The sequence below is a fragment of the Dreissena polymorpha genome, chromosome 4, assembly GCF_020536995.1.
Source record: "Dreissena polymorpha isolate Duluth1 chromosome 4, UMN_Dpol_1.0, whole genome shotgun sequence".
Classification (NCBI taxonomy): domain Eukaryota; kingdom Metazoa; phylum Mollusca; class Bivalvia; order Myida; family Dreissenidae; genus Dreissena; species Dreissena polymorpha.
This window is the reverse complement of record NC_068358.1, coordinates 39,244,087-39,272,034: the sequence shown is the minus strand read 5'-3', so window position 1 is coordinate 39,272,034 and position 27,948 is coordinate 39,244,087. Positions and strand designations below refer to the sequence as shown.

General features: G+C 33.8%; 1 protein-coding gene and 1 long non-coding RNA gene across 2 annotated transcripts; one reads left to right on the top strand and one right to left on the bottom strand.

The window, feature by feature from the left end:
- Nucleotides 1–1,654: 1,654 nt before the first annotated feature.
- On the bottom strand, nt 1,655–26,485 carry LOC127879003 (protein FAM114A2-like). Its single transcript, XM_052425586.1, has 13 exons — nt 26,396–26,485; nt 24,197–24,263; nt 21,644–22,284; nt 20,162–20,240; nt 18,755–18,883; nt 15,131–15,342; nt 14,205–14,454; nt 10,924–11,165; nt 7,961–8,026; nt 7,154–7,293; nt 5,646–5,715; nt 4,986–5,039; nt 1,655–3,723 (listed from the first exon to the last, which is right to left on the bottom strand). The coding sequence occupies exons 2-13, from the start codon at nt 24,258–24,260 to the stop codon at nt 3,622–3,624; spliced, it is 2,049 nt and encodes a 682-aa protein (XP_052281546.1). The 5' UTR covers nt 24,261–24,263; nt 26,396–26,485; the 3' UTR covers nt 1,655–3,621.
- LOC127879010 (uncharacterized) lies at nt 25,286–26,022 on the top strand. Its single transcript, XR_008048884.1, has 2 exons — nt 25,286–25,432; nt 25,876–26,022. It is a non-coding gene; the product is annotated as an uncharacterized LOC127879010 (long non-coding RNA).
- Nucleotides 26,486–27,948: the final 1,463 nt, after the last annotated feature.

The window sequence follows — 27,948 nt, the reverse complement described above, 5'->3', positions numbered from 1 at the left end:
GACGACAACAGAACTCTCCAAATTATTCAATCGTTTCGCGTTGCAACGCTTTATAATTTTCAGGTTTTTAAATCGTCAAAAGATGCATATAATGGATATATTAGAGCATGGTAAATGTTCAGTTGTACTGTTTCCTCACAAATATCATAACTAAAACGAAAATTTGCGAATCTGAAACAACTTTTTTCAATTTTTTCATTTTTGTCAATTTGCCAAAACGTGAAAAGGCCCCTTTAACTGTGCAGCCTTATTGGAACGTTTTATTATATCATCGGTACTTATGAACTCACATTCAAAGCGCTTTCGTGATCCAAGAGAAAAATATATTTGACATTGCTCAGTCATAACATAAAAAGCCATGCCCATTCTTACATTCTAAATATTTCCAACATATTGTATACTGTCATATTGTCCGATTTTTACATATATAATAATATATATACATATATATCTACAAGTGTCTTAGTGACAATTTCTAAATTCTGTTATATGCATTATCTGGAAATGTTCTTTGTGTAAAATTCGGCCATATCACATTTTGTATAATTGCATATTACATGTAGATTAAACCAATATATTGATTTTCCTGTAAACTTCTTTGATCACCGTTATGGTGTGAAATGGGGTCATTTCTTCATTATATTTTACTTTTTCAACAACAAACAAATATGCTCTGAATGAACAGCACGGTCAAATATAAGTACACTATTTTATTAGTCCCCTACCGGTTTCACCGGAGGGGACTTTTGGTTTTGTATTCGTCCGTCCGTCAGTCCGTCACACTTTTCTGGATCCTGCGATAACTCTAAAAGTTCTTAATATTTTTTAATGACACTTGGAATATAAATAGATGGCAATATGGACATTATGCACGTCATTTCATTTTGTTCCTACATCAAAAATTGTGGTTGCTATGGCAACCAATAGACTAGAAATACTGCTGAAAATTGTGTTTTTTTCTTGGATCCTGCGATAACTCTAAAAGTTCTTAATATTTTTTCATGAAACTTGGAATATGGATAGATGGCAATATGGACATTATGCACGTCATTTCATTTTGTTCCTACGTCAAAATTTCTGGTTGCTATTGCAACAAATAGACTAGAAATACTGCTGAAAATGGTGTTTTTTCCTGGATCCTAAGATAACTTTAAAAGTTCTTAATATTTTTTCATTTAACTTGAAACATGGATAGATGGCAATATGGACATTATGCACGTCATTTAATTTTGTTTCTAAGTCAAAAATTCTGGTTGCTATGGCAACTAATAGACTACAAATAATGCTGAAAATGGTGGTTTTCTGGATCCTGCGATAACTTTAAAAGTTCTTAACATTTTTTCATGAAACTTGGAACATGGATAGATGGCAATATGGACATTATGCACGTCATTTCATTTTGTTTCTACGTCTAAAATTATGGTTGCTATGGCAAAAAATAGACTAGAAATACTGCTGAAAATGGTGTTTATCTGGATCCTGCGATAACTTTAAAAGTTCTTAATATTTTTTCATGAAACTTGGAACATGGATAGATGGCAATATGGACATTATGCACATCATTTCATTTTGTTCCTACGTCAAAAATTATGGTTGCTATGGCAACAAATAAAAAAAATATTTTGACAATAGTGGAATTTCTGACAATGGTGGAGCGGGTAGGGGACTTTTATTGCTTGGCAATAGTCTTGTTTCTCTTAAATTTATACACAACGAAATAAATAAACCTACAACCTTAACACCATTAAGGTGATTGAAGCAAATGCGATGGACGTGAATATCTATACATGGGTACATAATAGCACATATTTACAAATACACTTACACCATTTATCTGACACCTGCAAATACATTTAAAGCAATAAATAATTAAGGTTCGATTGGTCATTGTCGGCTCGGGTACTACTCACATGTACCCCGGGTACTCTTAAGTATACTGATATGTACCTCGGGTACGGTAAATATACTTAAATGTACCCAGACGATATTAGACTGTACCCGAGTAGTTTTTCCACTCAAAATCCGATGTGGTAAAACGCGCTACCGATTACCGTAATACGGTATTGTTCATCTTAAACAAACTTCTCTTAAAAAAACTGCATCAACATGCTTTTTGAGTATGAGTTCCGATAATATAGAGGCCATTTAACAGAAAATAGACATAAATGTGAACATAATAAAGGTAAAAAAATAGCCGACACCGACCGATTAAGTGTTTAAATTCTCGGGTATGTTTTAGTATATTTACCGTACCCGGGGAACATGTAAGTATACTTAAGAGTACCCGGGGTACAAGTAAGTAGCACCAGAGCTGACAATGACCAATCTAGCATAATTAAGGCATTCTTGAAAAATACTCTTAAGTATACCATGTACGTCTGAAAGATACATGTTAACTTATGATACCTATGATACCTTTTTGAATAGCTGATTTATGTAACCCATAAACTTGTTAAAGAAAATGGCAATAATTCTGTAACTGCATTTGAAGTAATTTGCATACAAATACACAAAGGGGAGTAACTCACTATAAACTGTAATGCTAGTGACAGGAATTACATTTCTTGCAAGTCACTGACAGGAAATAAAAATGTTCAGAGTTTTAGCCGGAAATAGCACAGAAAAAATAATTGCTAAATGATATTTATGTAATTATTCTTATATATAAAGAAAGAAATCTAATATATCTAAAAAAATAGGTAAAAATAAAACATTAACAAAACTTATTTTGTTTTGTTACTAATACAATTGATTTATATCTAACAAGTAACATTCACAGATTACTTAAATCATGTTTTATTGTAAGTAGCATACGGTCTGAAATATATTCAACTAAATCATAATTGATTTATAAATGCATTCTTCAACAAAAAATGTTCTTTACAATGAAATACTGCTAAGCATTGTTTACATAAGAATCTATGATTATCACACAGACTTAAGTCTAAATAAAACTATATGGCATAAACTTTGCTTTATTTACACACTTCAAAACAGAGAAAACTGACTTAGTATAATAACATTGGTTTAAATGACTTTTTAAACTGTTTAAACTGCATTTTTGTCAATCATTAAGATAAAGATGATGTGACAAAGATGTACAGTATACAAAAAGGCTTATTTGCACCTCATCAAAACTTGAGCCACTAACCAAAGCTAGTGATTCACTAGACAGTGTTCTGTTTTATTGGGAAAGATAAAGGATAAAGACAAAAAGATGAAGTAAATCATAAAAGGAACATTCCTGAGTAAACAAAGAGGAACAAGCAGAAAATGCATTCTAATGAGTACTAGTAATACTAGTATAAAACAAGTTGTGTCAGCTAAACATTCAATGACATGATTGTGATCCCAGTGTACAACTGATCTGTTTTCTAACTTTTATAATGTGGACTTGTAGGAAAATGGTGATCCCAGTTGTGTGATCCACAATGTATTCAATCATGACGTCAAGAGAAGGTTATCCCAGTCCTGAAATGATCTGGCAGTATATTGCTGACATGGGCTCATAATTTGCTCACTAGCAGTAAAGAATGATCCCAATCAATCACTAATATGATATCACTCCATTACTGATCCCCCTCCATTCTTGGCTCACATGCAGTAAAACTTGGTCCCTTTCTATAACTGATCCGGTTCCACACTTCCCTCAATAATAACTTGCTGTAGAACAGGCAATAAAAGCTGGAAACCATCTTGTATATATGAGCTGCTGTTACTGGCCTAAAAAGGTGGAAACATTTTAATTATTCATCAATTTAAATAAACATACTTTTACATTTCAAGAATGTACAAGCAAATATACTGAGCTGACTTACTGCCATCACAAAACACAAAACAAGAGGGCCATAATGGCCCTGGAGATGATACAAATATCATACAAGAGGGCCATAATGGCCCTGGAGATGATACAAATATCATACAAAGTATCTCACCCCTGAGCCTTGTGCTTGGACAAATATAAAACGTCCTTTTTTTATTAAAGTCTCTATACATAATTAGACCACTTGGGTGGGCAGTTAAAAGCGCAGGAAAATCCCTTGAGCAAACTTTGTACGCAATTAATTTAGCTATCAGCTTTTTAGATTGAGAGAAGATTTTTTAAGGGTTCACTATATATATTTGAAACAAATTACACCAATGGGACTTGTGTTATCAGATTATTTGTTTTTAATTTTTTATATACATAAAAGGAAAAAAGTTACCCCTAGAGTGCGTCCAATTTTGACCCATGGGGCATGGTTTGAACAAACTTTGTAAAGGACTATCATATGATTTTAAATATTAATGTATATATCAAATCTCTAAGCCTTTCTATTTCAGATATTTTTTTAATCTTGAACTAGATATACATATGAGAAAAACAAGTTAGCCAAGGGCAGGGCCAATTTTGACCACAGCCGCACAATTTGGGCAAACTTGGTAGAGGACTACTATGGATGTTACATAACAAATATCAAACTATTGGGCCTTCTGGTATCAGGAGATTTGTTGTGTTCACTGCATTCAAGTTATGAAAACAAATAGGAATCATGGTTTAGCGATTGACTGCATGGAGATGATTTTGAAAAAAATTGATACAGGACCACCATACAATTTTACATGCCAAATACATGTATTACACATTTGGGCCTTAATGTTGAAGAAAAGGTTCTTAAGTTATTTGGTTAAAGAAGCCTTTATAAAGGGCGAGGTAAGTTTTGACCCCAGGGGCATCATTTGAACACATTAAGTAGAGCATCATTTAACAATGTTACATACGCGTATGCAACATACCAAATATAATACCTCTGATACTAGGGTTTCAGAGGAGTGTTTGCTGTGAAATAAGCTGATCTACACATGTGCTTTTAGTATTATTTACATTTCAACAATCATTAGACCTCCTGATCTCCACACATAGATATACCCAGCCCACTTGGCTGGTGGTAGGTCCTACTGCATGCTGGGGTTAAAGCTTAAATAATACTACACTAAAAACTTACCTCAAGATAAATGTTGGTAACGAGGTGATTTATTTTAATCTCATCCTTGGATTCCTGTAAAAACAAACAACAAAGTAATAACAATAAATCATTTAATATCCATTTCGTTCTTTTTAAAAATGAACGTTGCATCTTCATACCAGCACTTACAAAATAACGCCCATGTGATAAATTTGGATGTATTCAACAATGTGGAAATATACCAAATACTTGCAGTAAATTGACGTCATTTTTATTTATTTACATAATGTCATTTAATGTTTTATTGTTGTGTAACAAAAACCAATTTCTTTAGCTTCCTTTCCACAGAAGACAGAAACAAATAATGCGAACATTATGGGATAAAAAGAATAAAATGTAAGTTTTGAATACCAATCAGTTTATTTGCTTGGCACTAAAAGCCATCAGAATTGAACAATAACCAAGTATTCACAATAACTAAAATATAATAAATTTCCATTCATAGTTGTTTCCATTAATTTACAAGCTTTCATAAAAGGTCTGTTATATTAATGAGATATGTACATTCAAAGGAAGTAATTGAATCAATTATCAAAATATTGTATATTAGTGCGTGATGCAAGAAATATATATATATATATTTTCTAGAGGTTAAACACAATGTGAACTTTGTATTTATATCCCCTTTTCTAATTTTACCTGTTTATTCAAGATTCCTGTGAACTTAGTTGACAAAATGCTGACCTCAGTACACAAGACCTTGGTCAACCTGGAAAAAAAATGAAATAGATAAACAATATACATGTACAGTGAAACCCTTCTAGATGCTTTCGGATGCTAAAATTCCAATTAAGAGGGATTTTTTATTATAAGGGAACTTGAATATTGATATGCAAAAGGTTACCTACATTGTTCATTATGTCAGAACACAAATACCTACATTTTTTGTTAAATAAATTATTATTAACCATTTAGATTGGATTGCACAACAATGAATTCTGTTATTTTGTTTTTAATTTTGTTATGTCATTACTAAGTTAAAGCATAACAACATCAATATTAAAATCATATCATTGTAAACAATGGAGCAACTCTTTGATCAGTTTGATTTTATATTATAACACTAGATATTTCACAGATATAAAGGTTCCTAATATATTTTTTTAATAATCATAATAATCACTCTAACAGGGTTTATAACTCTCCATGTTTGGAGGTAGGTCATATTACTCAGAATCAACTATAAAGTCATCATTTTGGTAAAAGAAAATCAGATTGAACAAAACAAACAAGTTGATACCAAGATGTAATATATTTTAGACCAAAAATGCAACAAAAAAAACAGCAAAACACATATTGTACAAAAATAAATCACAAGTGCGCATGACATCATGACTTACACATGAAACGTCGTAAACAAATTCATTCCTAAAAATCAAGTGTCTTGGAGATTAGATTTTATTATTTCTTTAAACGTAGAAGTATGACAAATAGAACGTCAGGATACTGCCCTTTGGTTGTATACAGGCTTGGTCAAATAAAAGCCTCACCTGATATCATACAACAACTGGAAAGTAAACCGTTATTCTCTATGTCTTCATCAGACAAATCTACATGCGTTTCAGACCTGTTTGACCTTGCTTATATAATTTGTGAAAGAGAAATTTAAAGTGGCAATACTTTCAGAATCTCTATGTATATTGCCGTAAAACATCAAGTTAAAAATCTAAACAATGTGCAATCAAACATCATGTGTCTAATTAAGATTTAACACTGTTCTCTACACCATAAAAATGGTATAAAGGGTTTCCTCTGTACTTAATAGCCTGCCTAGCAGCTAAAAGGTTCACTGGTCAAATGATGTAGGAAAAAATATGTAATGTAACCTGAAATTATATTGTCATCTGGTGAGATAAATATTTCTAATCGAAAGGATATCAATGCAAAGCATTTATTTAAGACCTGAACTATTTTAACTGCATAAGATCTCCTTAATATTCAATTTCTCTAATTAGATCAAAAGTTGATAAATTGAACACAATTTTTGTTATCAATATCAAAAACATCACTTGATAATTTAAAAGGGCAGAACAAAATAGAATAATACATGTGTCCTTATCAAGTTCATTTTAAGTACTAATTCTAACATTTTATTTATGCAATTTTACATGACCTTTATCCAAAACAGCATTTGCTCTCAAACTTACTTCAAAAGGGTTTCACTGGCTTTGACAAAGTCAGACAACTGTGTCTGGCTTAGCAAGATAAGCTCCCCTGACTTGTGAAACTGTTCGATGCTTTTTGAAGTGAACTCTGCCAAGCAGCTGATGGCAATCTGATGAATCACCTTCAAATAGAACAAAATAGAATGTGCTATGTGAAGTATGATAATAGAATGTGCTATGTGAAGTATGATAAGACATTAACATTTGAATGTGCTATGTGAAGTATGATAAGACATTAACATTTTAATGGACATCATTTTGGTGATTTTCTCAAACAAAGCTGTTCACAAACTTGGAATGGACATAACTTTGGTATTTTCTCAAACAAAACTGTTCATTTCATATTCTGAATTTATTCTTGTAATATTCCGTCTGTACTTTGATTATAATACACACTTTCAAAGACTTTTTCATGAACACTGAATGTATTTCTTATTATGTTAACCGTATATTAAAAACCATAGGTTTTTGAGGATTAAATTGAATCCATCTAACATTCATTTTATTAAGTAAGATCAATTTAAATAATTCAATTACAAAGGATATTGTCTTTTCAACTTTGTCAAAAATAGTTATTACAACAGGTATAACTCCATATAATGTATGTTTGATATAAAAGTCAATTTCAAGATTTATGTATTATTCCCACTTCACATAATGGTAATATGGTAGTATGTTAAAATAATTAGTGACTTGAGTGTTAAAAATGTTCAGACTGCACAGGTTAATCTGAGGAAGATGCATTAAGCCCCATTTTCCCAGATCAATGCTCATATAAATCACTTTCACCTGTGCATCTGTGGTCTTGGGTTCACTTTCTATTGACTGGAGGTTCTCCACAACTTTGTCATGAGCCTGAAACCAAAAGAGCATAATTCTTAAGGACACCTTCTTACACTGCAATTGTAAATATTTCCCCGAGCATCATATTAATGAGTACTCAATTAAATAATATAAATAAATAAATAACATTTCATAGATAATTACATCATAATTAAAGCACATTTTAAAAGAAACTTAGAATGTATTAAAACATTAGTGACATTGATTATTATAAATATTTACTTAAAATTAACTTGACTTAAAAATAAACACCAATAATAATATTACGGTCAAATTCTTGGAATTGTTGTTTGAACAAATGACGGCTCGTTCACTTCTCATTAACAACTAAGGGTCAGTGAGATTTCAATGACTAATGAAACACAGCTTCACTGTTTGTAGCAATTGTTGTAAGTTTTAAATGTTGCAAATGTAACACTTAGTCCCTTCAGATAAGATATTGAGGCAAAGTGCTAATGAAGTCTCATATTGGAGCCAATGACAACAGAAAGTTTGCCTTTGGTTCGAATTCTGTACGCCGATTGTCCAAGAACATATGCTCTTAATTCACAAAACCACATAAACCCAAGTCCTGAAAGTCTGCTTTCTGATCCAGCAAGACTGAATTTTTACTTTATCACTTGACTGAATTAACTCTTATAATTACATGTACATGAAAATCTTAAAGGCTCTATTTAACAGTGAAGAGATGGCTGTGGAATAGTTGGTATTTCGTTCGTCTAGTGACCAGGGGGTCACTGTAGTAGAGTTCTTCAGATCTTCTCAAAAGATACCAAGTACTGCTTCTACCTGATATAACAGACTTGAGAGTGCTTTGATAAGCCTAAGGCTTTCAATGCAATCAAGAAATATATTTAAACTAAAAGTTTAACTTGGCTCAAGGATGTGCTGATATTATTTTGACCACAGGAACTCTCAAATCTTGCATTACAATATTTTCTGTACAACATTCGAAAATATCAATCAATAAATATTGTTATTTATCTTATCAAAAAAAATTGTGCACATAAAAAACAGACCTACACTCATTACTATGCAACTTATGCATGTACTCTAATACACATTTCAATCTTACCCGTTATGAGTTTGACTGCTGTAACACCAACATTGAGCTGTTTATGACTTTGCAACTAATTCTCTAAAACACATCTTAATGTTACTTCATGCGTAAGTCAGCTGTAATGCAGACATTGAGCTGTTACACTCTAATACACATCTCAATGTTACCTTTACGAGTTTGTCAGCTGTAACGCTCATATTAATATGCTCTTATACACATTTCACTGTTACCTTAATGAGTTTGTCAGCTGTAACGCTCATATTAATATGCTCTTATGCACATTTCACTGTTACCTTAATGAGTTTGTCAGCTGTAACGCCCACATTGATATGCTCTCATACACATCTCAATGTTACCTTTATGAGTTTGTCAGCTGTAACGCCAATATAGATATGCTCTTATACACATCTCAATGTAACCTTTATGAGTTTGTCAGCTATAAATCCGACATTGATATGCTGGTATACACATCTCAATGTTACCTTTATGAGTTTGTCACAGGGCTCGAATTAAGCACTCGCAAACAGGCCATTTGCGAGTACATTTTAAAAAACACGTCTAAAATGCGAGTGCAACATTTAGATACTCGCCATTTTTTGCGAGTTGGGGAAAAAACAAACAAGGTGCTTAAAGATCTTGGATTAAATACATTACAAGATTTGTTCGCCGATCGAAAGTCTTCCGACCAAGTACGAAAATAATTAAACCCCGTCTAGTTTCGATCTAAAAATAGATCTGAAAATTGGAATTACCCTAATTTGCATAATGTATTTCAGCGGTTACTTCCGTTCTAGCAGAAATAATTTTACGAAATATTTTTTAAAATATATTTACGCTCTGCACTGTATCTTTCTGCCGATATAGTTAGTAAAGAACATTGAAAATTATATTATTGCAATTGAAAGTATGTTATTCCCTTCTTAAGTGAAAATTGGCGATAGTTATTCAGTATGAAGTTTTTTTTAAAACGAAGCTCATTTCGTTAATTCCTCATTCTTATAAATAGACGGAACACGTTTAGCAGACGATTTAAAAACTCAAAAATGTCGTCTACTAAAAAAATAACTAGCTTTTTTGTGGCGAATTCCTCCGTCTCCTCTGTGGAAGACAAAAAAGCCGAGGCCGAACCAGATAAAAAGAAATGCCAAAACAGTTAAGAAATGGGAAGACGAGCTAAAAATAACTTTGAACACGGAGAGAGACCAAGACGGCAATGTGTGTAAGATGTTCTGCGATTCATCTGATTGGTCTCTACCCCCTCAGCAATGCTGAGTGTGAAAGATGCTTTTCTGTTATGAAAAGGATAAAAAGTGATTGGCGATGTTCACTAAGCACTGAAAGGATGGACCAATTAATGCGAATCTCTATCAGAGATAATGAGGGGTTCCAGCCACGCAGAGCTGTGAATAGGTGGTGGATCAGTGGCAACAGTAGCAAAAGGCCAGATGTCGCCCCATATGGACCGAGGCATTAACTTTGGATGATATAACTGATATAAAAAAAAATACTCTTTACACTCAATTGTGTTACAATGTTGCTTTGAAGTTTTTAGTTAAAATAAACATAGGTCCATCCTTTCAGTGCTTAGTGAACATCGCCAATCACTTTTTATCAACCAAAGGATGCATTATTATGAAAACTTGTATTGCGAGTTGGAAATAAAAAATGCGAGTTGAAATATTAACAACTAGCAATTTTTTGCGAGTTGAAAAAAAAAAGTAATTCAAGCCCTGTTGTCAGCTGAAACGATCACATTGATATGCTCTTATTCACATTTCAATGTTACCTTTATAAGTTTGTCAGCTGTAATGCCCATAATGATATGCTCTAATACACGTCTCAATGTTACCTTTATAAGTTTGTCAGCTGTAACACCCACATTGAGCTGCTTTATAAGATCAATGACAAGGATGGTAAACTCCTGTTCCTCCTCCTCTTCCAGTTCCTCTCCTATTTCACAATGGGCTTTTACCTGGAGGAGGAGGGGCTTGAGTTTACCCAGCATGTCAGGGGGCAGGCTACCCAGGAGGGTGTTCACACGCTTCTCACACTGGTTGGATAGCATCTCCAAAGCCTCCAGATGGGCAAGTCCTGCAAAAATAACAAGTGATTTCAACCATTTACCAGTCAGATATGCACTTTGATGAATTTGTAGTCCTTTAGAAAAGCAAATTTAATTTAAGACCTTTGATAATATATTAAAGTTTAAAAGCCTTCATTTCCAACCCTAAAGTATTGATGCATAGTAAACAGCATAAAACCAGAACAGACTGCGAGTTACTTTCAGGTTGTTCTGGTTTAATGCCTGTTGTACAGAGCAATTTTTACTTTTCTTATGAGCATCAAATGGTTAAGCGTTTGTGAAGAAATTTTCTTTGACAAGCAACTAGTGTCCTATCTCATTTTTATAGGCCAAGTGATTTTTGGATTTGGTTTACAATTTTGTTCAAATTTTTACTTGTTTTGAAATCTTAGTGTCCAAGGTCAAGTGATAATGAGGTTTTGCTAAGAATTTAAAGAATTTTGTTTGACTTGTCACTGTTTTTGTTTTTTATTTACTGAGGTGAAAAAGTGATCCTATAATTCCATATAGATCAATTTCTTGGAAAATGCCTGGCTCTGTATGAGCGTTCTGAGCCCCACCTGATACATGTATATCACACAATGGAAGGGCATTAATAACAGGTCATTCACTATTGATCTTATCATCCAATGCCCATGGATGGGTAATTTCTGAGAAACATAACAACTGGTTTTAGGTTTAAGGGCAACTTTAAACCAATAATTTCTTGTGCTTTTCATGTTTTTTTAAGCAATTTGTTTCAAATAGAATGTAATTAAATAACTTATTTACTGTGGCATTATCATGTTATTTCGTATTCTCTTACTATGGAAAAAAGAAATCCCAGGACCCACTTGATTTTACTCACCCTTTAAATAGTCTCGATGTCAAGTATCTAAGTCTGTATTTACATTACAATTGAAAAACTATATGACATTTTGATGCAAAGTATCCATCATTGCAGCTCCATGAAAATAGTTAGAATTGGCTTTAAATTATTAAGTGGAATCCATGTTCTATATTTAGTAATGGTAAGAAATCAGGACACCCCATGAGCAATTTCCAGCAAGTTCTGGCTCTAGTTTATCTCTGCTACTGATGTTTCATTAAAAAAGCTAAATTGTTGACGTTCCAGTCCTCGACCCTACCCATCCCATATGCCAAGCAACATTTGAATCTAATATGTACTAAGTTTCATTACAATAACTCAATATGCTGACAAGTAGACCAGCTTAACTTTTCTTGGAAAAAAAAACAACCCAAAAGGGAAAAATCATGTAATATGTCATATTTACTGCTATCATACAAAAAGTCAAAATGCTTATTTAATCTTGGCAAATGTAGTCATTTTGATAAGACAAGGCAGTAAATAAAACAAGAGCTGTCTCCATCTGATGACATATGTCCCCGAAAAACGCTTTGATAGGAGTTGTGAGCATTTTTCAAAACCTAAACGCAGATTTCGAAACACGGACCATAAGTTAAAGGTCAAGGTCAAAGGGTCAAAATTTGTGTGCGCATGGAAAGGCCTTGTCCATACACACATGCATACCAAATATGAAGGTTACATCTGAAGCGACATAGAAGTTATGAGCATTTTTCGAAACCTAAACACAGATTTCAAAACCTAAACGCGGACCCTAAGTTCAAGGTCAAGGTCAAAGGGGTCAAAATTTGTGAGCATATGGAAAAGCCTTGTCCATATACACATGCATACCAAATATGAAGGTTACATCTGAAGTGACAGAAGTTATGAGCCTTTTTTGAAACCTTAACGCAGATTTTGAAACCTAAACGCGGACCCTAATTTCAAGGTGAAGGTCAAAGGGGTCAAAATTTGTAAGCGTATGGAAAGGCCTTGTCCATTTGCACATGCATACCAAATATGAAGGTTACATCTGAAGCGACATAGAAGTTATTAGCATTTTTCGAAACCTAAACGCAGATTTTGAAACCTAAACGCGGACCCTAAGTTCAAGGTCAAGGTCAAAGGGGTCAAAATTTGTGTGCGTATGGAAAGGCCTTGTCCATAAACACATGCATACCAAATATGAAGGTTACACCTGAAGCGCCATAGATGTTATGAGCATTTTTCGAAACCTAAACGCAGATTTTGAAACCTAAACGCGGACCCTAAGTTCAAGGTGAAAGTCAAAGGGGTCAAAATTTGGGTGCGTATGGAAAGGCCTTGTCCATATACACATGCATACCAAATATGAAGGTTACATCTAAAGCGACATAGAAGTTATGAGCATTTTTTGAAACCTAAACGCAAAGTGTGACTGAAAGACAGACAGACGGACGGACTCTCCGATCACTATATGCCCTCCATCGGGGGCATACAAATTGTCTCTTTTTGTCCAAACAACATATACTTATTCAATAAGCTAGAAATAGCAAAATGCAATTTTATCTTTGCTAAAAAAAACATCTTCTAGTTTGTGAAAAATAGTATGCTGGGAGGGTGTGCAGTTGCTATGTTTAAAACTCAATAGATGTGAGCAGACAAGTAGCAGATGGACTTGAATAGTGCAGGGCTATGAGTCTATTTTCACTGACTGTTATAGTGTATGTGTTCTGTAGCATGTACTACATATAGTCATAGTCATGCATCAATATATACAGAGGACCCTAAAAAACTACTTATTTGTATAAAATAATAAGAGAACAATACAAAACAAAATATTGGCATGACCTGCATCATGCAAAAATAGGTCTCACGCCATATGTGGCTAGCGTAGCTCCAGACCAACCTGTCCATTTGCACAGTCTGGTGAGGAGCTACCCTGTCCACTGTAAAGTAATGCACAATTTTGTGGTCTTATTAATTTTGCAGACAGTCTAACCTGACTGTGCAAATGTGCAGGCTGATCTAGAACTATGCTGATTGCATAAGGCACAATACCCATTTTTGCAAGATGCCGATCAAAAAGGCACTATTTGGATTATTCACAGTCCAGCAGAAATATAACGTTTCTCACCAATTAGTATGTCTTTGGAGACAATATCAGGACTACTGCGTCAAGCTCACGTTTGAACAATTCTGGGCTACAAAACACTAGGCCTACCTTGAAACTCGTCAAAAAGAGATCCAAAGTGAGCCTTGCGGGCCTCTTCGGTTTCTTTCTCATGCTTGACACGTTTCTCTTCCTGCTCCTTTGCCTCACGCAGTACAGCGGACAGATTTGGCTTGTCTCCCCTGTCATGTAGAAACCCCCGTGTCTTCTTAAGGCCCGGGTCTCTCTCCTTTATTGCCTCGAATGATTTTTTGCCGAGCGATTCGAGTGCATCCAAGCTGCCTGTGACAAGGTGTTTGCTCTGTAATGAGATAATAGTAGAGAGATAATTAAATTTATATTGGAAAGGAGTTGATACACTTTATCAACCTTATTTTGTGATCAATAATACATTCATCCCTTATAAACAGTCTGTCACTTTGTGTGACATTATATTTATAGATTTCTTTAATAAATGCTTTGGAACCAAATTATTATTGCCAACATAACACATTTCATATTATAAGGAAATTGGCCACTGAAGAAGCAAAAGAAAAATCGTTATCAAATAATGATTTAACAGAACTGATAAGATTTTGCAAATTACGCTGAATTTTATAGAGACATTGAGGGTTGGGATGATATAATGGCAAGTGTTTTAAGTAAATGATTAATGACAAAAAACTGAAAATGATCCTCTATAATAATTTTTTCAATGATCAACTTTTTTTAATCGGTGTGATTGAAATAATATTCAATATTAATCAATCTAGCACTAATGAAAATACTAATTGTTTCCATTAACTAAAAATAAAACTTACTGATAGTATTATCCCAGAAAAGAAAAAAAGTCTTTTAATATTCTTTATCTTTAGCATTGAAATATTTGTTATCTAATATAATCAATGTATTGTTTGAATTTGTGTCATAAAAAAGAGTTTGCTATATCTATGTACAGCTAAAATAAACTTTAAGCAAGCATTGTGACAGTGACTTACTGTGCTTCCCACCATTTTTGTAATATTGGACACTCCCCACGAGGAAAACCATCCACTGGACTGATTTTTTTCTGACTTGTTTTCAGACGCCATAGATTGGTTTTCAGCCTCTGAGTCTCCTGGTTGCTCTGTCACTGAAACTAACTGGGAACCGGGCTGATCCTTCTCTGCTGATTCTGAGTCACTGTCTGCGAGAGTTTCTGCTGCAGTCTCTGAACGAGAAAATGTTTTACATAAGGTATTATTACAAGTTGACCTTAGTTGTTCTAATCAAATAAAAAAAAGTTGGAGTTATGATTTGGTGCAGAAAAAAATATCACATATCAGAATGACTTTTTTTATTGGCCACTAGGAGTGTTGAAATATTTTAATTATTCAATTGTTCAAAAACAAGTTGAGTGATTGCACAATTCTGCTTGTCTGCAAGCAAATAATGCTTTCCAAATTTGTCTAGTAGTTGTACGTCTTGAAACAAGAACACCGCATAACGGGTGCCAACGCTCGGCTGCGGGTGCAGTTTTGAATAAATGAAAGCTTGTAAGAATTTTTTTTAGCTCGGCGTTTTTGGAGAAAAACCGAGGTATTGTCATAGCCAGCTTGTCGTCTGCCGTCCGCGTCGTGCTAAAACCTTTACATTGGCTCTAAAATCAAAGTGCTTCCACCTACTTCATTATGTAGATGCACCTTGATGAGTTATACACGCCACACCCATTTTGGGGTCACTAGGTCAAAGGTCAAGGTCACTGTGACCTCTAAAAAAAAAAAAAAAAAAAAATTCTGACAAGCTTTCATTTATTCAAAACTGCATCTGTAGCTGAGCGTGGCACCCGTTATGCAGTGCTCTTGTTTTTTTTAGAGGTCACAGTGACCTTGACCTTAACAAGAGCTGTCAGAGGACAGCGCGCTATTCGAGTGCTTGACAGTATAATGTAAGCCATCAAAATTTATATTTTTTTTTTTTTGGGGGGGGGGGGGGGGGGGTATTCTGGGGTGGGGCATGGGGGATGGTTTGGGTGGAGTTCATTGTGGTATGTCAGGTAAGTGTTGTTTTGTCAAAGTATGAATCAAATGTGATCATAAATAAAGAAGTTATGGCAATTTAAGCAAAGTGTTCAATTATCTAAGTATAAAAGGGGCAATAATTCTGTCAAAATGCTTGATACAGTTGTCTGCTCTTGTTTATAGATTGGGATCATGTTGGTAAAGAAGTATGCAAAATATGAAAGCAATATGTCAAAGGAGATAGAAAATATTTGAGGTGGTACGCAAACTTTAACATAGATTTATCAATAATATCCATATTCTAAGTATAAAAGGGGCATTAATTCTGTCAAAATGCTTGATAAAGTTGTCTGCTCTTGTTTATAGATTGGGGTCATGTTGGTTAAGAAGCATGCAAAATATAAAAGCAATATGTCAAAGGACATAGGAAATATTTGGGGTAGTACGCAAACTTACACATTTGCACGCTAACGCTAACGGGAACGCTAACGCCGACGTGAGTAGGATAGCTCCACTATATATATTTCATATATAATAGTGGAGCTAAAAATGGCCAATTCACTTGTTTCTCAAATGACGGAACAAGCTATTTGAGTACATGATAGCGTCACCAGAACTTTTTAATAAATATTTAAAAGATTTTTTAGTATTAGATAGAGATGATTCCAATCATTTCCCTATATCATCTGCCATTGAATTGAAATCTGTTGTATCAGCAACAATGAATTTAAATCTATCTGTAAGAGTAAGCTTTAAGACTTTTAACGTCGTGAAAGAAAACAACAGTATGATACAAGAAACAATTCATCGATGTCCAGAAGGAAAATCTAACGTACTAACATTAACCCTTTACCCCTTAGATACGTATTTTGATGTGTATGTAGTCCCTTAGAAAGTCACATTTAATTTAAGACCTTTTTTACTAGATTCAAGTTTTTAAGGCTTCATTTTCAACTCTTAGATACTGATGAGCAGCAAACAGCATAAAACCTTAACAGACTGCAAGTATTAAAGTAATTTTCCACAATAAAGCGGAACCAGCATAATATGTCCTATTTTTAAATCAGTACAACCAATGACCCTGGAAACTACAGGGGCATTTCTGTTGTACAAAGAAATACGATGTACAAAGAATTTTCTGAGATAATTAATAAACGTTTACACTCTTGGGCAGAGAACATTCATAAAAGCGACGAATCGCATGCTGGCTTCAGACGTCAGTACTTGACAGTTGATAACATTGTTTGCCTCAAAGCTATGATACAAAAAAAAGACCTGAAAAGCCCAAAGTCGCTCACCTGTTATCCTGTTATACAACGGAACTGACCAGCTCAGTGCAGCCCCAAGATATCATCAGAACAAATGTTCTGACCAATTAGTTTCAAGAAGATTGAACTATAAAAAAAAATAATGTAACTTTTAGAGTGCTAAAAAGGTTTTACTTAGCTGATGGCCATGTTTTTCAACAGACTGGAGCTATTTCTGAACTGATGAAATAGATGATTAGAATAAATGTTCTGACCAAGTGTAAATAAAAACACAAATAAATGAATTGTGTTGGGAGAAGGTGGTAGCTATTCATTGTGTGTACATCATTTTACTAATTGTATAAGTTATTGGTCTATTTTTTTATAATTAATGAGCTCTAATGATGAAGCTATTTTAAAAAAGAGCACCGCATAACGGGTGCCAATGCTTGGCTGCGAAAGCTTGTCAGAATTTTTTTTTTTTTTTTAGAGGTCACAGTGACCTCGACCTTTGACCTACTGACCCAAAATTGGGTGTGGCGTGTAGAACTCATCAAGGTGCATCTACATGTGAAGTTTCAAAGTTGTAGGTAGAGGCACTTTGATTTTAGAGCCAATGTTAAGGTTTTTGCACGACGCCTACGGCGGACGGCTGACGTCGGACAACGAGCTGGCTATGACAATACCTCTGGTTTTCTCCGAAAACAGCCGAGCTTAAAAGTTATGCATATATATTTTATCTGAAAAATATCAATAATTAAATCAAATACTTTTGACATATAAACACAAGATCTGTTTTGTTTGTATCCTTTTGTTGTTTGTGTATATTTGTGTGTGTGTGTGTGGATATGTGCTTACCACAACTATGTTCAGATCTAAACAAGAGCACCGCATAACGGGTGCCAACGCTCCGCTGCGGGTTCAGTTTTTAATAAATGAAAGCTTGTCAGAATTTTTTTTTTAAGAGGTCACAGTGACCTTGACCTTTGACCTTGTTACCCAAAAATGGGTGTGGCGTGAAGACCTTATCAAGGTGCATCTACATATGAAGTTTCAAAGTTGTAGGTGGAAGCACTTTGATTTTAGTGCCAATGTTAAGGTTTTAGCATGGCAGATGCCGGACGGCGGAAAGACACGACACGACGAGCTGGCTATGACAATACATCGGGTTTTCTCCGAAAACAGCCGAGCTAAAAAAATCAATACCTTATTCATGTTTATTGCTTTATTAATTCGACTATTATATAATTATGTATAAACATGTTCTAGACACAACTCTGATATGATTTTAAAGTAAGTTATAATGAATGTTTTTTGGGCCGAAGGCCTTTTAAAAAAGATTAAAAAATGACTTGACACATCAATTCAAGCCAACCTGTCTCTCCCTCAGTGCTGGCAACTTCAGCATCTTCACAGGATGACGCCTTCTTCCGCACGAGATCCTCTGGACTGGGGACATTCAATGTTGACTCTACAGTCTCCATCACAGTGTGAAGACCCTCACCTGAAGAGAAAGGAAACTTTTGTTGACATATTTATTGTTTCGCATCAGTATTTCAATCCCATAAAGGGAGGCAATTCACCTACTCACTATTGGTTGTAATAACCACTCAAAGTGTTTGTTAATAAATCAGAAATTTTAGTATCTAATTAATCAATTAATCATTACAAAATCTGTGTATTTAAGGTATCCACTCCAGTACAAAAATTTATGCTATCATTATTTAATAAACTACTTTAAATGTGTGCTTTTTCTTTTCTTTTTATATAAGTCAAAAAAAAATTGTTAAAACAATTTAATTGATGTAAAAAATAGAAAAGGATTTTAACTGCCTGTCTATATAAATATGATTTAACATTTATTGATAAGTGTATATACATCAGCAGTTTCTTATACATCCACTCTTTTGGCAATTTAGCTATTTGTTGGTAATAGCTAGGTGTCATATTAAACTTTAAAGACATCATAGTAATAAATAATAAAGTCGCCGTGGTGTAATGGATATGGTGTCCGCCTAGCGACCGGGAGGTCAAGGGTTCGATCCCCACCGTGGGAGCGTTCTTTAGATCTCCCCCAAAGACAACAAGTACTGGTTCTAACGAAACAGACTCGAGAGCGTTTATATAAGCCTTAGGCTTTCGATGCAATCAAGCTAAAATAAATAGGTTTAAACTAAATAATAAAGTAAGGGACAATGAATGTATATAATACATGAAAGATAAATCCTTGCTAAAATACAGACAACATCACAATGGTAATGTCCTGGCTCAGTTTGTCATGATTATTTGACAAAAATTTTATCAGCCCATGACTTCTACAATAGTCCTGTGTTATCTGGTTGACCAATACGTATTTGAGGCAAAAATTGAATATGAACAAATATTAAAGGGCAATAACTATTAAATTATTAATTTAATTGTAGAGTAATTGTTCATGTGAATGTGAATGAGTTTCTAGCTAACATGATGTGCATTTTCATAGATGTATAAAAAATGTACGAATCTTATGTTTTCTACATCTCCATTTTCTGACCATGTCAATAAATTGACCTGTTTATTCATTTCACTAGTCTTAACAATTGTCAAAGTAAAATACAATTACCCACCTACTACCACTAAACTCATTTTTAAAGGCTCACAGATAACTATATGTCTTTATCTTTAAAAAAAAAACAACAACTTTTGTCAACCAATTAAAAAAAACAACAGATAAATATAACAACAATGACAGAGTTTTTTTATACAAGATGGTGTTAACAAAAGTTCTATAAATGTGTCCTACCAACTTCTTTAGTGAATGTGGCCACAGAGCTCGAGGCAACCTCCAGCAATGAGGATCCCCAGCCCCACCCCCAGCCACTCTGAAATGTTAAGTAAAGAAAAATTAGGTATGTACATAGTAGAGCTTATTAAACCCTTTACCACTTAGAAAGGCATTTTGATATAGTTGTAGTCACTTTCGTGATCGACTTAAATTAAGTACTTTTCATACCAAATCAAGTCTTAAAGACTCCATTTACAACCCTTATATAGTGAAGAGCAGCAAACAGCAATAAACCTGAACAGCAAGTGAGTCCCTCAATGACTGTTCTGGTTTTATACTGGTTTCATATGGTCATTGTCACTTTGCTTCTGAGCAGGAACAGAAAATGGTTAACAATAGTTTTGGCCATAGTGGGGCTTATATAAATGACATTTCATGATGTAACTAGGCTGAATTGATGTGGGTAAAGAGTCAGCACAATAATCTTATTGTGACTGCTTATCCACAAGGGCATCTACAGTTAGATTTTTGGTTAAAAAATTGAAAGAGGAAAGTTTTGTCCCAGATCAGCAAACTCTAATTTAGGAGGTCACTTTCAGTCATATGGAATATGGAGCATACAATTTTGTGACACAGGAACAACAAAGCCAGCATAAAGTATTCTCTCATCACCCTATGCAGACTGCATTAAGAATAAGATGCAGATGAATTAACCTGAGATGGCAATATGATTGGTGGCACCCTGTGATATTCGATTCTGTAAATGATACAAGTCTGAGATCACAATGTTTGCATTACAATAATGCATACAATACTTAATGGTTCCTACACAAATACAAATGGTCTCAGATTATAAGAATAAATATACTAAATTTTCAAACAAGAATGTGTGGATCTTAGGTTACATATGATGGTGACAAGTGATGTTTTTTTTTACATGTACCTGTTTTTGAATAGGGACAGCGCCCTTTGCATTGAGATAAGTTGCTGTGACTTAAATAGGGAAATGTAAATTTTTTTGCTTAAGAATACTATGCAATTGAGAATTAAAGTGCATTTTACATCATTTTTGCTAAGGTTCAACTCATAGAGCTGAAAAGGGAGTTGAAATGAATATTGTAAAAACGTTTGATTGAAAATTCAAGGACAAGTACAAGCAAATTCGTTGAATTGATATCCCCCCGCCAATATGCTTCTGGACACAAAAGTGTTATATTTGACACTTAAAAAAGCATTTTTTCAAGATACAAAGGACCATAACTCCGTTATTAACAGATGGTGTACAATGACATTTGGCATGCATCATCCTCTTATCCATATATATACTCATACCAAGTTTCAATAAAATCCGCCAAAGCACTTCCAAGATATGGCTCCGGACGGATGGACGGACGGACGGACAATGCCAAACAATATCCCTCCGCCTATGGCGGGGGATAATAATAGATGGCTTTTCTAAATTTGTGAAGCTTCGATTTACAACTTAAAGTAAAGAATCACCTTCTTTGCAGCGGCTGCTCCAGACAGTTTATCTAACACAGCTTCTTCCTTGTCAGTGTGTTCAAGAGGTGGTCTCTGAATACTTTGTGAGGAAGGAGATATCAATAAACTTGCATCAGGTTGCCCGTCACTTGGCTCCTCTTTATGGTCATCAGATTTTTCTGGTGTATTCTGAGTATTATCAGGGGGATTGTGAGAGTGAATATCAGTATCTGACTTTGGTTCTATTCTCCGTTCTTTATAAGTGTCCTGAGATGTTTCTTCTTCATAAACAGAACCACTTGTGGATGTTTCATATTTTTTGGTTTCAAAATCCTTAGGTTTTGAAGAGATCACATCAGCCTCAGGCTTGTTGGAACTACTCATATCTTTACTGTCATTGCTAGGAGCATTTTCCACTTTGGCAGAGGTAACATTGACTAGATTTTCATTTGCAGTGGATTTCTGTGCTGGTTGTTTGCCTTTCGCTTTGCTTCGTTTCCCTTTTTTCCCTTTCCCACCCTTCTCACTCACAGACTTAGTTGATGTTGGCTTAAGCTCGCCTTCATCTGCTTTAGCTCCCCCTTTCGCTTGAGAAAGGGCCTCTTCAGCCGCACTTGGTTTTTCAATATCAGTAATTGATGGTGATATACTGCCTTTTTCTGCAGAATCATGAGAAAAAAAATAATCTTTAGACATTACATTTATTTTTTAGTTATAAACAGACGATGACATTTGCAATCATTTTCAACAGGTGTGTGTAATTCCTTTGCCCGACTTTCCCTGAGTTTTTCTTGAAGGGCAAGTAAACTTTTTCATCAAATTTTTCAAAGGACAACTAGGAAAGTGAATTTAATCGGCCATAATTATTGTAATATATCAAACGCTATTGGCAAAACAATACTTCCGGAAGCATTCAGCTACATTCAACAAACATTTCAATTATTAACCCATTAAATTATCAACATCTGAATACAACAATTTCTGAAAGTCATAGTTTTAATTCCATTTTCAGGTGAAGAAAATGGATTCCTGTTAAATTATCTTAAAAAAGGTAAGAGCAGTGACACTTAAAGTTTTGTATTTTATATCTTTACAAAGTGTGGAAACAAAATGTAATGTTAAATTCAATTTATTACATAGCTGTGGAAATTTAAATAATATTGTTTTGTGATCAAACAAATAAAATAATCAATTTCTCATGAATCAGTTATAGTCTCAAACGCCAAAATCCTTGGGCGCAAGGATTTTTATTTTTATTTTTTTATTTTTATTTAGAAACTTCTATCAGCTTAATATTTGTTTTGGTTAAAAAATATCAAATTAATATAAAGTTTAAAAAAAATATAGGAAAGGATTACTCATGTATAAATATAAAATGCAAATAAGTTTGAAAATATTCCCTTTTAAAGTACATTGGTTTTATTAGTCAAAAACAATATCACTTCATTTATTTATTTTAAATTTATTGCAAACATTAAATGTTTTACGCTTAAATGATGACATAACAGATTGATAGGAAGATATGAACAAATCAGGGTTGCTAGAGTGCCCGCCTAGAAATTAGAATGTTCATGTTAGTAAGGAAGTTCTGACTTCATGATACATGTATCTAAATTTATTTGCCTTTATATGTTGTTGAGACCTAAAACGTTTAATTAAATGCCTCAGTGTTGAAAATGATTTCATTCATTAAAAAAAGTAAATATAACTCTTAAGTGGCTGAGAAGAATTTGTGGCCTAATACATGTGAAAACAGGAAAAGAGGCTATGCATATTGAAATTTAAAAACAACAATGTTAACATCATTCACTATTAATTTTCTGATCAAAAGTGTTATTTCTAGTTAAAAGAGGAGATATATTTTAAAGAATAAACAATATACCAGTAATTATAAATGTTTTGGATAATTTGTGGATTTCTTCCACACATTATCATAGTACCAGTTTTGGGTTAAAAAAATAAAACATTTTTTGAAAGTTCATAACCCCTTCTTGCCAAATAAATCATGATAAATAGAATTTCCCAGGTATTCTATTAAAACAAAAAAATGCTTTCTTAAACCCTAAATGTTATTTCTGCACTCATGTGTCATAAATTACTTTTGTTTAAAAAAATCATTGGTTCATGCTAATACTGCTTGCACAGAGCTTTAATACTTGCATGGATGTTATCAATTAACACTCTGCACTCACCCATATCACCAGAACTCATTTTGCCCTCAACATGGACCTTTTCTTTGACTCGGACTAATTCAGAAGGTAAACATTGTTGGGTAACCCAAATTGTCTGTTCAATTAACATCAATACTACTTACTCAAAGAATTTGATATTTACAACCATCAATTATTCCAGACCACACACATCACTTGACCTCAATTTGACCTTAAATTCACTGAATGTGAGACTAAGTTTTACTTATATGAGCTAATGAAGTGATTATGACAAGCCTTCCACAGGGGGATCAGCATTTATCAAACAGAGCACCTTTTTATGACGTTGCTGTTTCTTGATTGTTACAATAAACAAAACATTCAATGCTTATAAGAGAAGTATACAAAGACAGTATATTACCAGGTTTTAAACCTGCAATTTCTCCTTCATCAGCACTGGCAAAATCATCTTCTGAATCAGACATTTTCTGAAGAAAAAAACACACACAACATAACTTGTTTTGGTACTCGAACAATACAATTTGCTTTTATGGTGCTATCACATAATTAATATTATAGATCAACAAAATCTTAGAACTTGAAAGTATGACATGTTAACTTACCCACACTTCAACCTTTTGAGGCTTGTCTGGTAGTAAATCTTGCTAATTGTTCCAAGTATGTAAAGTTAAAGATGGATTTTTTAAGTCAGTGTCATTAATCATTCATGAAATTACAAATCATTTAACTGTACAATAACTATGTATGGATGATAACTAGATAAGTACATAATGTTAACTATTTTATAAATGTAAAACAGTGTCAGTCAGAAGAATGGCATTGCAAATTAAATAATTTCTTTGTAAACTATGCCATTGAAAATTAACTAATAAAATGATACCGTATTGTTTCCATCAGTCAAGCAAAATTATTAAAAACGTAGAAAAGGGACCTGTATTCCTATAAATATGAGAATAATCAGTTGAGTTGGTCTAATTATTTGGACAAGGGGACCTGGACTAACAAATCATCTATCAAATCAAACATTGTCCATTTTAGATGAAGGTAATATACGTTTGGCATTAGTTATTCGAAATTTGACCAGTCATCGCGAAATAGTAAGCTAAATAGTAAGCAACTATAAAAAACATAGGCACGGATTTACCGGGGGGGGGGGGGTTGTAAGTGTTTTTTTGTGAAACAAAGTTGGCCAGATGTTCCGATTTACCCGATTTCTGACAGAAGAAGTGCCCCTTCCAACTTTACTGCCTACTATCCACAGGGGGGCACCTGTTGTACATTAAGACTCGATTATCACCGTCGCAAGAATCTCTTTAGTGCGATATGCTCTCTTTTCGGCAGATATTTTAAACGTCTGGGTAACATAAAGCGTCTGTCATTTACACAAAATAAGCATCTGGATGATCTTGAACCTTGTTTTGATGTCAAGTATACCAATTAACACTGTATTGTCAGATGTAATAAACATGGGAACATAAGATATGGAGACTTTTCTTGCGGCATATAATACAGCGTACCACGGCATTGTCTCCATAAAAATGAAGCGAAAGGCAACAACAGTGGATCTATTTTTAGGTCTATTCAACAAACCAAAAAACACAGAGTCTGATTCTGAGCCAAAGTTGTCGAGTCTAAGGTAAGAATTTTTTTAAATGTATTATAATTGCGTTTATTGCGCTAAGTTTATTCAGTATGTTTTAATTGTTTTACTCTTAAGTATTGAAATAAAGGAACAAAAAGATTAAGGGGGTTAATGTATTAACAAAGTTCTTTATACTAATAGTACAATAAATAAAGCCCATAAAATAATATACATTGTAAGCCTGTTCCGCTATGTATACATCTTGTAGATATTAATTGCATTAAAATTACATTTTATCAAATGGTTTGTGCACTTTTTTCAGCTTTTGCATTTTTAACTAATAATATTCACATTTGTTCATGCTCTGATAAAGTATGGTAATTGAAATATTGATCAGACCAACGGTAATTATGTTTATTTTGAAATAAAATGTTTGCATAGTTAATTCAACTGAATTTTACATTTCTATGGATTTTTGTCTCTCTTTTTATTTTCAGAACTTGTCATGTTAAGAGTCCACCTACCAGCTCAGTGTGGTTAAACTTAGCTGCCAGCCCCCTACCATTTGGAGCCAGAGTGTATTTGTTACTTGTTGTACTGTTGAATGTAAATTACAATTTTAAATAAAAATTAAACATCTTTAACAGACAGAGTTTTATATTTACTTCTTTATGTTGAAATAACCTATATTAAGTGTAAACGTATTGATATATGACCGTTCATTATACACTGACTTCTTGTGTCCGCCCCGCCCCCCCCCCCCCTCCCCGCATTTGATTTATGGAACAAATTGTGTGCCCCCCCCCCCAGTGATGTCCTCTCTGGAGCCGGCCCTGATACATATACACAGACAAAACCAGCTGACATGACATTTCGTATCCGAATAGATAGTATCCGAATTTATATCGCGTTTTTAATTGGGTTGTGTTTGATCTACTAGCGTATACAATCTGACAGGACCATTGCATGGTAAATAAAACATTTATTTTTAAAGCAATCTGAATTATCAAAACTTACGATACGTCCGTTTATAACACTGGGACCGTTAATTTCAATCACACGTCATAATAATGTTGTTGTTGTTCTTGACAAGTGAATAACGGAACTGCGCATGCGTACGGCGCAAATCATATGAGAAAACGCACGTGCTGTAGCTCAACTCTCAAATACACACGAGTTTGGTTTATGTGCATCAAACCGTTAAGAAGAGTTTTTACGCGTGCGCTTTGCACGCTCTCAATACACAATTAAATTTAAGTTGTCTTCGTATTGTTTCAAAATCTTTATGCCATTTTGTCCCCAATATTGTAACAGTTTTCCTCACTTATTTTCACAGATTTATGATAACTAGAGAATGTACGAGTTTAAAGTTAGAATGGCAGAAAATAGTTCAACATAATATGTCTATAAAGATTTCGTTTGGATACTTTGAAAATAAAATATAAAAATACTCATTTTAATTTATAACCGCTATTTATTGAGATCTCTCCAAACGTTCTACTTTTTGCAAGTCGTTTATTTTTGCTTTATTTACGATAAACTTGTGCGTTATATTTTCCGGAAGCGATACAAAATTTAAAATTTAAAAGTACAAATGCCCTAAATATCAGGAAAATAATGAAATTATTGTATTTAAATACAAATTACATATGTTTAGCTTAATGCTATATAATCCCGACACGTATTATCATATAAGTGTGATAGTTACTGAACGTTTGATAAGGATTGCTTGAAAAGCAAATTGAACAGATCCCATCAATTCCATTACAACTAAGAACGAAAAAGAAACTTCATCTACACCAGCAACAGAGAAGCCTTAATATAGCATGCAGTCCAATATGACAAGACACACATTGCCAAAAAGACCAACACGACACAGAAGAACGAGAAACAACGCACAAATACGAAACAATCTTTAGGAATCAACGATGTTCAACCCTGCACGGAGAGCCGTATTTGGGAACGTTCAACCATTTCAACTTGCATTCCACTATCATTGGTACTCGATGACATACATGTGTCAACTTGTCTTGAAGCAATTAGTGGAATACTTGTATATGATACTGACAAAACCAGATACGAATACTTATTCTTATTTAGTATTTTTTTAGTAACTGTTAATGTTTTAAACTAAAGTAAACATTTTTTATAGGGTCATTTTTTCTTCTCTTTAAGATTGACATTGCTAGTTTAATGATTAACATCGAATTGATGATTGATTTGAATTACATTTTTAGGTGCTATTAGACACTGATTTGTTAGTTCGAATTCAAAATTTTGATGAAATCCGGTGATAAATAATCTAGAAATATAGAAACTAATCGAGGAAAACTTAAGTGTTGCGTTTGAATTGCGATGACCTCTGTACGAAGTCTCTGGCATTTTGACGAAGATCGATCGAAGCACTGGACAGCAAATGGAACCATTCCCATCGCAAGTCATGATTATTCCATAACACAAGTGAAAGTGATCGTGACTAAAAGGCGGATTGATTATTGTATTATATTTTTTATCTCACATAATATGTTATTGAAATAGGTTTGGGATTGTCAATGATTTAAGTCCAAATA

Excerpts from the sequence above, each read along its gene's own strand:
- LOC127879003 (XM_052425586.1), bottom strand. The coding sequence starts at position 24,260 with ATGTCTGATTCAGAAGATGATTTTGCCAGTGCTGATGAAGGAGAAATT. Across the intron at positions 20,241-21,643 it reads GAGCAGCCGCTGCAAAGAAG|AGTGGCTGGGGGTGGGGCTG; the intron begins GTGATTCTTTAC and ends TTAACATTTCAG. Across the intron at positions 14,455-15,130 it reads CAAAAATGGTGGGAAGCACA|AGCAAACACCTTGTCACAGG; the intron begins GTAAGTCACTGT and ends ATCTCATTACAG.